At 36.7% G+C, this 12,574-nt stretch overlaps 1 protein-coding gene across 2 annotated transcripts in view; it reads left to right on the top strand.

The window, feature by feature from the left end:
• The first annotated feature begins 2,487 nt into the window (after positions 1 to 2,487).
• LOC125229705 (proto-oncogene tyrosine-protein kinase ROS) overlaps positions 2,488 to 12,574 on the top strand; it is a 56,425-nt gene continuing 46,338 nt past the window's right edge. Inside the window, exons 1-2 of one of the 2 annotated variants that reach the window (XM_048134608.1) lie at positions 2,488 to 2,878; positions 9,509 to 9,568. In XM_048134608.1, coding sequence (XP_047990565.1) covers positions 2,714 to 2,878; positions 9,509 to 9,568 — 225 coding nt within the window. In that variant the 5' untranslated portion in view covers positions 2,488 to 2,713. The remainder of the gene's footprint in view (positions 2,879 to 9,508; positions 9,569 to 12,574) is intronic. The other variant, XM_048134609.1, reaches the window with a different exon arrangement.

The raw sequence follows: 12,574 nt of genomic DNA, 5'->3' as shown, positions 1-12,574 counted from the left end.
AGAAGCCCGATTCTTCGTTATCTACAGCAACGCAGCACTCCATGTCGTCATGCAGGAGTCTGATCAGTCTTACGAACTTCTCCGTACATCCGAGCTTTCTCAGAACTACCCAGAGGGCCTCACGAGGCACGCTGTTAAAAGCCTTCTCTAGGTCAACAAAGCAGAGGAACAATTGACGACCCTGTTCTCTGCTTTTCTCCTGCAGTTGACGAACCGAGAATATAGCTTCACAGGTGCCTCTGTCAGGTCGGAAGCCAAACTGGGTTTCTGGGAGCAGCTTTTCGGATAAGTCCAATAGGCGGTTAAGCAAAACTCAATACAATTAATTTAAAACTAAGTCACTCACTTCTTCGTGTATTACTTTTTTAGACTAATAACTTCAGAGTTCAGATTTTAGGTCCATGTATTTCATATTTGTGTATTGTATCCCTTTTCTCAGTTAATGCTTACACGGTCCCTTTGTCTTGCCTTATAAAATGTATACCTCTTTGAAAGGCAGGACCTGGACTTGATAAAAACATAAAACTTTACTTTCTTAGCTCGCCCGTTAACCCCAATGAACCTAATTTGAAAGTTTATAACGCCGTATATCAAAGCATCAACAAGGCCGGCGCTCGTTCAATTAAACTAACCGTGGTCTATCCAATCGTAGGTCATCCCACGCTTTAACGACATTCCGCGACTGTATAGTCCATATCATGTGTAAGGCGTCATCCATATATTACGTCACAGTGTAAGGGGGAGGGGGGGGTCATACTAAATGTGACAAGCCCTGTTAAAGGGATACAAAAAAGCGTGACATAGGGGGGGGGAGGGGTCCAAAAACCTGAAATTTGGTGTGACGTAATATGTGGATGATCCCTAATGCGGCTAACAAATAGATCCGCACTTCGCTCCGTTGTATGCGAGACAGTGGTACGTACGTACATGGCGATGTCCCGCTCACACACTGGAGCGGCTTGCGGATCCGCAATTCTAAAGCTTGCCTGATTCGCGCATGGTTCCCACCAAATGGCCAGGGCGTAATAACACCATAACTCATTTTATTGTAGGCGTACGCAAAGCCGGAGTTGGAGAAACTACTAATTAAAAAAATGTTGTAGACAAAACTACACAATTAGGTTGCATTACTTGCATTGCTTTACCACTGATTTCCTATGGCCAGTGTGAAAACGTTTGTTTCCATAATCAAATCAGCTCGATGGTACCATTATACCATAATATTGCATTATTACTCGACTTACATGTTAATAAAACCTATAGAACCGGGAAGTGCGTGAGATTTAAGAGATACAGACAGTGTAAATAAACCAATAAATAAATGTATAGGATACTAGCTTTTGCCCGTTGCTTCGTTCGCGTTAGAAAGAGACAAAAAGTAGCCTATGTCACTCTCCATCCCTTGAACTATCTCCACTTAAAAAAATCACGTCAATTCGTCACTCCGTTTAGCCGTGAAAGACGGACAAACAAATAGACACACACACTTTCCCATTTATAATATTAGTATGGATTTGCTACACAGATTGACTAGGTAAGTTTAATTTCATTAACATGATGACGTGTACGTGTACTTTTTCAATTTGACAGAGTTGAAGTTAAGATGGCAAATTTCTAAAACCGGTCGTCAGGAGTCTCTAAACTTCTCGTATACAAGGCGTAAATCAATTATTACTTTTATTAGGAGGTACATTGGCGCGATTTGCCGCGCTATTTCTATTTGAACGAGCCCACGCCACAAATAATTCTAACCGTTGAGTTCATCGTGGTACCAAGGGAACAGAAATGACCAAGTGTAACGGTCACATAAGGTTCAATTTCTTTACTTCCCTTGCCCTTGTAGAGTCTTGGTATTTACTCATGGTAGAGAAGAAATGGGTGTGTTTGTGCTTTGTTTTCACTAGATTCGACTGCCAAAAGAAACTATACTAGAAATTACTATAGTAATTCATAGTGTATCAAATATTAGGAATATTGTTTGACTTTGTTAGCAGGCGTTCTCAATCTACTATGCCTTGGTATAGATGGGGTATGCTGGGAGGGGACATCCCTCAGGTGTTCTCAGGCTTACCGTTGTCTAGCTTAGATCTCAGACACGCTAATGAGTAATGACGCAACGGCATTCCCAGAATACCTCTGCATTTATTTGCTTAGTTAATTGAAATTCGAGCCAACTTTTATTGTTATTTGAAAGAAGAAAAAACAAACACTGAACAAGTGAACACTTTTTAATTCATAATTTACAAATTATTTTTGTGTTATTGATATCTAGGTGCATATGAGAGGTAATATTTAAAAACAGCAAGGTTTCAGTTTCCGCTACCGCTTTTGTTGTTTGTACCTACTTTAATTGTTAGTTTACAATAGAAATATAATACTCTCAAATCCACAAATGTATGTATAAAACACATAAATCATCTAAGTAATTATAGCAAGATAATTGTAGCAGGTAGCATAATAGTAGCGTCCAACCGTAACAACACTAACAACAGAATACATAGTCGTAACCGTAGTTTCGTAGCGCGCGGCTTCAGTCCGCAAGTAGCTTTCGCGGCGCGCGCGCACCCGCCTACGCAACCGTTCCTTTCAAACCCGCGCGACATGCCTCGCAGTCGATCGAAGGACCAACTTCGTCCCTTCTATTGATCCCGAAAAAGTGTTTGACTGACGTTCAGGACTATGTTGTGATGTGATTGTGAGGATATGCCGAGTGATGGTGTCCACAATGAGTGCGCCGCAGAATTGGCACAAATGGCTAGTGCTCGCGCTGCTCGGATTGGCTTTGTCCGCTCAGCCAATTGGTTGCGATTACACTGCCATCGTCGAGAAATTTGGAGCGGAAGCTGTGGATCGGTGCAATGAAAAATGCCCATTCCAGGTTTGTTTTGCGAAAATAATACCCGTTCCCGTTTACTCAATGTAAACAACAACAATTTTCAATTATACCTCCCATATCAAGATATTCGTATCCTGTCAAAAAAAACTTACTCTATAGTTTGTTTGTTGATAATTTCATTCTGTGTACGAAAGACATCTATAATTATATTATCTAGGGGTAGGTACATACTTAGGTGGATTGCGTAATATGTCAAGCGTATTTTATTAATGTAAACAAAGATTGTTTTATTTTGATATAACAAGACTGTTCCGGTAAACAGACGTCTTTAAATAATTAAAATATAAAAAAAAATCGATTGTATCTACTACGGTTTCTATCTTAAGCTGTAATTTGGTGTTAACTTCTACCTTATTACCTTTAAAAACAACACAAACAACAAAATATTTAAGAATAAAACTTGCTCAGAGGCTAAATAATACATATATTATGTAAATGTTTATATATTATGTAAATGCCACTAAGTAGATTATAGCAAGTACACTTGAATGAGACAACGGTTCATTCAACAAGTTGATGCCGCACTTGCCAGTTGGTCCGGCCCAAGTAACAATTTCTGGTCCTATAGTGGTCGAGAGCACCAAATTAAATCACATTAAATGGTCCTATAAATAGTCTATATTGGTACTGTAGAGCCGATTTGGCGCAATTATGCAGCCATTTAGTGATATAATAGGGCTATAGCAGTATCATCCGTGACGTTTAAGGTCTATAATGGTGATGTGATGATGACTATTGTGCTAATTTGTTGACATAGAGGACACAGTAACGCTATTATAGTATCAATTTATGCTATAGTAGCATTTGAGATTCCGTTATACAGGTTTTTTGTTCTGTAATAGCAGTTGCCGTCCCTTTTAATGCGAATGAATGAAATTTCTAAAATAATTTAATGTGTGTAATATTTAACAAAAACTGTTCTAAACGAGGAACTTTATGAAAAGTGACGTGTGAACTTGTGAAGTTTAGTGTCAATCAAAATAATTTGGATTTCATATAATTCCATCATTACTGCAAAAAGGTATGCGATGGAAATTTTACCGTTAAAAGAATATTAGTTTAATGGTGTATTTCAAGTGCGCCCTCGATTTATACCTGTTTTGAATAAAATAAATAAATATAATTTAATACAATAAAATTATTGGCACCATAGTTTCTACTATGGATCCAAGAAGTAAAACATACGCTTTTATAGTTCGACTATGTCACTTATCATACGCATTCACTGCCATAAGCCCGCCATTGTGGATTCAATTAGGGTTGCATGAGACTTTAACTATGATCCAGTTTAACTTATAAGTTCTTTATATAGAAAACAATACTTGTTTTCAATGTTTTACTATAGAAAGATCTTCTAAACAGTTTTTTTATTTATAAAACATATAGTAAACTCAGCTATAACGCTATTGTGTTTTAAAAGAGATACCGAAACCATTATTCCACAGTTCTGTGATATAAAAGAGTCATTGTGACGTAAACGGCGATGAGATATAAAAGGCATTAGAAAACGACTATTAACGCTTTTCAAAGCTATATAAACGTATCCTGAAAACTTCATTATACAGCAAAATAGCTCTATAATGGTATTCATATCACTACTACAGTGTTAAATACTGTAGCAGTGTTTTCCAAAGCCACTATATCCCAAAATAGTGGTATAGTTAGGTTTTAATTTCTGTTAAAATACGACTACTAAAAATACTATAAGCGGCTTGTTGGGAACCTTAATAGCGCAAATTGATAGCATAACAGTGATTCCTAACACTATTATACAATAATATTGTTCTTTAGTAGGTTATTTGATCCTGTTATAACCCAGGCCTATAGCGGCTCTATAAAATGGTGATATAAACGTTTACATCACTTCCTAATAACACCTTTTAGCTGTATAACACAACAACTATAGCGGCTTGTCGGGAACCTTAATAGCGCAAATTGATTGCATAACAGTGATTTCTAACACCATTATATAATAATATTGTTCTATAGTAGTAATATTTGATCCTGTTATACACCAGGCCTATAGCGGCTCTAGAAAATGGTGATATAAACGTTTACATCACTTCCTAATAACACCTTTTAGCTGTATAACGCAACAACTATAGCGGCTTGTCGGGAACCTTAATAGCGCAAATTGATTGCATAACAGTGATTTCTAACACCATTATATAATAATATTGTTCTATAGTAGTCATATTTGATCCAGTTATAGACCAGGCCTATAGCGGCTCTATAAAATGGTGATATAAACGTTTACATCACTTCCTAATAACACCTTTTAGCTGTATAACGCAACAACTATAGCGGCTTGTCGGGAACCTCAATAGCGCAAATTGATTGCATAACAGTGATTTCTAACACCATTATATAATAATATAGTTCTATAGTAGTCATATTTGATCCTTTTATAGACCAGGCCTATAGCGGCTCTATAAAATGGTGATATAAACGTTTACATCACTTCCTAATAACACCTTTTAACTGTATAACGCAACAACTATAGCGGCTTGTCGGGAACCTTAATAGCGCAAATTGATTGCATAGCAGTGATTCCTAACACTATTATACAATAATATAGATCTATAGTAGTCATATTTGATCCTGTTATAGACCAGGCCTATAGCGGCTCTATAAAATGGTGATATAAACGTTTACATCACTTCCTAATAACACCTTTTAGCGGTATAAGCTTATAGAGCTAAAAGGTGTTACTGGATGCTTTTATACGACAGGCGGTCACGCCGAAAACCTTTATACGACATCTATAGTAGCTTTTGGCGTCGAAAACCAAAATTATAGCACTAAAATGTTACTTGGGGGTGTATGGCCAAAATTGATAATAGACCCGAGAGCCGACCACTAACCTACTTAACAATTTGTTCAAGGATAAAACGTTAAACCGGCTACATTCTTTTAGATCTTTGCTTTGGATATATTTTTAAAGAGTTATAAAAACGTACCACGGACTGAACGATGCTAATTAAGCGGGTGTATGTTTTATGAAGTAGGTAATATAATGACTATTGGACATATTTCAAGCCGTATTTGTTAAAATGGCCATGGCAATTTAAGCAAAAACCGCCAACCTCCGTCAAAGAGGCCTTAGTTGGAAACCCGCTTTCATCTTCATTATCGGCATTATGGCTAAAGTTCAAAGAAAACGATTGATTGCAAATTAACAACAAGGTTCCTGAAGCCCCAATGGGGTTATTAATTACTTCAAGGAGAAAAATAGTGAGTAGAGTACAAAATTTGCGGCAAGTTAGATCCCAAATATTAAGTAGTTCTCATGCTTGATAACAATTTCGAATTTGAAATAATTAACATTATACAAAACACTGCTTTAGTGTAAGGAAGCGCGCAAGAATGATTAAATTCCACTCTAATTCCACTTTGCCGACCGACCCCTCTTTGATCCCATGGAATCCACCCCCGCCTATGCAAACCGCGTCTGACAATTTGCCGACGCCAGCGCAGGTTCAACGCACAACTAATTGTCACAATTAGCGATCCGCTATAATCAACGCATTCTTGCTAAATATAGCTGTGTTGTGTGTTGTTGCTCTATCTTTTGTTTACTTCCAGACTGTCCTTGATCCTTTAGAGATAATATACAGTAAGTGACTGAATCTTTCAATATGGGGAAGTCTTAGTTCAGTTCTAATTAGTGTGATCATCACTCAGAATCATCTATATTTAATGTTGCCAATTGCGTGAAAATTAGTTGCACCGGTCTATTCGCTTTTCGTAGTCGCGTAGCCGTGCTACGAAGTATGAAAAGTAATTCTTAAGCTAAGCGCTTCGGTAATTAAATTTCGTTAATTTTTATCAAGGTGATATATGGTAGTGTCCTTGGCAAGGTATACACTACCATATGGCCTGCTTGGTAAGTGGTGGCTGTTCACATAAAATTCAAAATACTTTGCTTATAGAGGCTATACGTATGTTGGGATTAGAAAATTGTCCAACAAAACGTTTTTTTAAGACAAAACTATTCCCACGTCATCTAAATTGAAGCTAATATCCCAGTGAACGTTATGGGACAGAGGCTAACCAATAAATCTCATACGATAAAACCGCAGGTGTAAAGTTTCGGCGAGAAGCCCGCGAGGTGCTGCCGAACGGGTTCCGGTCTCACGCTGGTTGTTTTGCAAGGACCGACGGGCTTACTGTTGGTCGAGGGATGGTATATCATACCAAGTTAATATTACTACAATTTATTCGTCCGGGTTTTTCGTGATCATGATTCATGTAACTGCGTGATCATGATGCATGTAACTGCGTCGCAATATCGGGAGCTCCACAAAAATCAAAAAGGTACCACGGTCTACTATATCCCGGTGAATAGAAGTCTAATGAAACTAACTGTGATATGTGCATAAATGTGATGATAATAAAGCCTGTAGCCATTTTTGAAAGTCATTTAATTTTACGAGTAAATATGGCTGATATAATTATAAACAAGCATGTACTTATATAGTTTCGTTGTGATTTAAAGCACGACCCTTGTAATAAATGCGTGAAGAAAAGACAAGCTTTTTCTTTTAGCTTGAGTTGGCACCCTGACGCTTGCGGTGATTTAACCCCCGACGCATCGAATACGATATTGTGCTGTGCATTTGATACATTAAGAATGGAAGGCTATTTAATTTTTATTTGTCATGTATTTGTTTGTTATAAATAGTTTTTGCTCCAAAACCGAGTCCAAAACAAATGTTCCTATTTGATTTGTATTGATAGTTTTATAGCGCACCCGCAGCGATTGTTTTTTATTTTAGAACTTTTCGACCGTTAAATCAGTCTTATCTGTTTCGAATATTCGTAAATAGTAACGCCGTGTCTGGCGACCGTCGCCGTCGCGTCTCATACTTCCATATCGATAAGGTTTGATTTCGTATGCGCCGCATCGCCGTCGCGCTACCGTCGCCCACGCAAGCCACGGCGTGGGTACTTAAATGTCTTCTTACTAAAACATATGTATGAACCATGTTATGATAAACCAAGACAAGTTTCCTTTTTAAAATCCAGTATTCTTGCACATAAACAGACCTATTAAAAAAAACTTAAAAAATTCTATAATCAAGGTAATTTCACCTGTAACCGTTGGAAACTCATCAATTAGGACAGGCACAGGTACAGCACGGTCCGCTGCGCGTGCGCGGCCGGAAGGAATCGCTACTGTATCTCCGGTGGACAATATCTAAAAAAAATGTGGGCTTTAATTAAAAAATGTCGTGTCGTGTGCATGGGTGTGTGCCGACATTTTGAGGAACTTAGTATCCGTTGGGGCTTAAAAAGGCGATAAAAAATTATGTAAGTATCTAAGTATTTAGCAGTGACAGTGACCTTGCAATTGCAAATTTCTTCAATAAATGCATGTGAATTATAACTATTATAAGTTAAAACCAAGTGTTCAGAATACATGACTTTATTGTCAGTTGAATTGACTCAAGTAAAATAAAACTTACTGTGAAAAGGTTATTTTTAAATCTTAATTTGTACGGCCGTGACACTTTCTGTCTGTACTGTACAGCTACACGAGGGGCGTTCAATAAGTAATGATAATGAGTATTAAAACATAAGAATGTAAGTATCCTTATATTTTTATAATTAAAAGTAACTCTTTTGTGATTTATTTACATATTTAATGTTTTCAATTTTTTTTTTTGCCCCCTTTAAAAATTTAAATCTTAACGATAGTCTAAATACCATGTCAGTAAGCACTTCACTTCATTATATTTCAGAGTAGCGATTATTTTACAATTTTATTTAAAGGTCTGGTATAAAATATTAATGATCCTTATATTACCTTCAATATTATAAGTAGGTATGTCACTTGTAGCTTTAAATACACTAACTTTAGCAGCACCCTCGGCAATTTGAGGGTTCGGCCCTGTCGACTGTCATTTTGAAGGCCAAAAACATTATTATTTGTTTGTTTAAAATGTTCTTATTGTAACTAATCATTTTTTTAATATTAAAATGATTGTATGTTCTTCTTTAATACTAACGTAATTTTATTTCCAATCTATATTCTCAATTTTCGTGATAATCTGTAAAAATCGTGAACATGACCCCAAAACAGCACCTAGAGTTTTTTTGGATACCATACCGTTTGAATACGAACTTTTTTTATTGATGTTACTAACAAAGGATAAACCCAGCTTTAATTTAAAGTATGATTATTTTTGATATTCATGTCAGAAATGAACTCACGACATGTCAAATATTCATAAAAACATGCTCTTATTTTACTGAAAATTTTCATCCCCCACCTTGTGTCAATTATTTACATATCAAAGAAAAACAAATGAAAGTAGTAAAAATTTGAATTATGAAATTTCAGTTTAATGAGTACTGCTACATGGACAAGTTAAGAAAAATTAAATCAAGATACAGGAACATATCCATTCTCATTACTTTTTGAACGTCCCTCGTAATGTTAACGTTAGACGTTAACTATTTACAACGAATCTTATCGACAAAACACTACCTATTATCCCTCTCCACCATTTAAACCCTTAAATATTTTTTTTGACGTTAACATGACTATAATCTCTGACTAAATAAACATCAGAATACTTTGTTACATAATGTTATGCCTTTTTTCAGAACCGTACTGGAGATGGCCGCTTCGACGTCAACTGTGGTGCTGAATGCAGCGTCCAGCAGGTAAGAAATGTTATAAGCTCATATGTTATTTTTCCCCTCACTAGCTCGGGAACACGTGTTTTGTCCTTTAGGCACTGGTTCCACCTCGAGCTAGTAAGCTATGAGCTATCGGCTATAAAAACGAACAAAAGATAATCACTCCCGTGCGAATAAAAGAGACACGGCGCGCGGCGATGTTTATAGTTACTCGCCCAGCGGTGAGCTATCAAAATCGCTTACTAGCTCGCGGTGGGACTAGTGCCTTAATACCAGCGGGTAAAAACGCATTTTATCCACTAGTGGGTAAAGTAATTTAACCTTGAATAAAGTCAAATTAACTGCTTTAAAATTGATAAAAGTAGATGAATCTAGTAATAAAGATGATTTACCACCTGTGGAACTACTGGAAGCAGTGATAAACGCATTTTTTGCGTTGTAGTTTCCTCGCTATAGTGAGGGGAAAAGTTTTGTGTTACACTCGGGTGCAAATGTATTTTACTTCTCGTGTGTTAAAAAACTCGCAAGTTCAGGATTCTATTCTCGAACCACTCGCTTCGCTCGTGGTTCAACTATAGAATCCTTTCACTTCCTCATTTTTAGGGTTCCGTAGTCAACTGGGAACCCTTATAGTTTCGCCATGTCTGTCTGTCCGTCTGTCCGTCTGTCCGTCCGTCCGTCCGTCCGTCCGTCCGTCCGCGGATAATCTCAGTAACCGTTAGCACTAGAAAGCTGAAATTTGGTACCAATATGTATATCAATCACGCCAAAAAAGTGCAAAAATAAAAAATGGAAAAAAATGTTTTATTAGGGTACCCCCCCTACATGTCAAGTGGGGGCTGATATTTTTTTTCATTCCAACCCCAACGTGTGATATATTGTTGGATAGGTATTTAAAAATTAATAAGGGTTTACTAAGACCGTTTTTTGATAATATTAATATTTTTGTAAATAATCGCTCCTAAAGGAAAAAAAAGTGCGTCCCCCCCTCTAACTTTTGAACCATATGTTTAAAAAATATGAAAAAAATCACAAAAGTAGAACTTTATAAAGACTTTCTAGGAAAATTGTTTTGAACTTGATAGGTTCAGTAATTTTTGAGAAAAATACGGAAAACTACGGAACCCTACACTGAGCGTGGCCCGACACGCTCTTGGCCGGTTTTTCAATTCCACACTCGGCGTTAAAATACAACTTTGCCCCCTTGTATAACAAATAACTATTGCGACGTAGCGATTTCTCGTAAGAAATTAAGAATGTCGTACCCAAACCAAACCTATCTTGATTGTGGTGTGTAAGATAAGATTAACCATTCTTTGTGTAAATCCCAACAAAAGGAATGTATATATGTACTCATGAGAGCCTGGGATCTGCATTGTCAACTAATCCCAGGATTTAATAAGTAATACAAGCGTTTGAATTATTTAATCGAACATTCTGGACTTAGTACTTTTTCATAACTAATTATATTTTTACAATCAGATAGAAAATCATTGCGTTTGTTTACATGAGAAATATGAACACGTTTTTGTTATTTACTCTAGATATTACAACTTTGTTATTGTTATACAAGACAGTATCATTGCAAGTCACGCATTCGCTCGTAAAGCGTAACTTCGATAAGCCGAATTTACTGCAGAATTTTATATATTTTCTAAGAGCATTTTACTATTGGGTAAACTACACATTTTTAATGGTTAACGGAAACTGTCCCGGCAAGCTATTTCGTGTAATAATAATGCCATACCAATTTTTGTGTTTTTGATAATGTTGATTTTGATGTTGATGCATCGAACCTTTTCGTCACAGGATCAATCTTTATCTATGTATTGATAACTCTTGTTTCACGGACGAGTTATAAGTTATAATTTAAAGACTTATGAACATAATCGTAAGTAGGTATTGCATTCCTCAAATCAATTATAAACAATTACAAAAAGAGTCGGCTTATCAGGTGTTATTCTCGTTTCCACATTAAGTGGCGACGTGCTGTTTGTGGAAACTATGTTGCTATACAAAAATAATTACTTTTTCTGAAATGTGTGATGTGTGCCCAAGGATCACGTAGCAGTATCATAATGACCGGGCAATGTGATAAAAAATGGCGTTTAGACAAACTTGTTAAAACTTATTATCAAAGTGCCCAGCGATCACGTAGCAGTATCATAATGACCGGGCAATGTAATAAAAAACCGGCCAAGTGCGAGTCGGGCTCGCGCACAAAGGGTTCCGTAGCAGCAAATATTTAACCAAAATTACAGTTAAATCAACCTATCTCAAAAACTATAAGAGATACTTTGATCAAACCAAAAATCGTTGAAAGAGTTAATTAGCATGCATCACCTCTATTTTTTTTAGAATTTTATACCCCGTAGTTATAAAAATAGAGGGGGGGGGACATACTTTTTACGACTTTGAGAGCTGATATCTCAAAAACCGTTCACTTTAAGAAAAATGTTTTTTAGAAAACTTTATATCATTTTAAAAGACCTTTCCATTGATACCCCACACGGGTATGTACATCGAAAAAAAATTTTCATCCCTCAGTTACATGTATGGGGGCCCCACCCCCAATTCTTTTTTTACTATTTAGTGTCATAATTTTGTAGCGGTTCATACAACACATATTCCCATCAAATTTCATCACTGTAGTACTTATAGTTTCCGAGTAAATCGGCTGTGACAGACGGACAGACGGACAGACGGACAGACGGACAGACGGACATGACGAAACTATAAGGGTTCCGTTTTTGCCATTTTGGCTACGGAACCCTAAAAATGGCGTCTACACAATGATTAATCACTTTGCCCAATACAGCTAGGCATTATTCATAATGTCCAGGCATTATACATAATGCCCTTATTAATCACTTGGTCCATAACATATACAAAAGTAACTCAATATAGTTGCCACATGCAAAATGGTCCACAACTCCACATAGACGATGGCGTCCCTATTATTTCTTACTCTGCCAGGATGTATGTGAAAACGCGATGCCTGCTTATTCGTATAAGTATATTATTAAATCG

The sequence above is a fragment of the Leguminivora glycinivorella genome, chromosome 9, assembly GCF_023078275.1.
Source record: "Leguminivora glycinivorella isolate SPB_JAAS2020 chromosome 9, LegGlyc_1.1, whole genome shotgun sequence".
NCBI lineage: Eukaryota > Metazoa > Arthropoda > Insecta > Lepidoptera > Tortricidae > Leguminivora > Leguminivora glycinivorella.
This window is presented reverse-complemented; position numbering and strand designations above follow the sequence as displayed.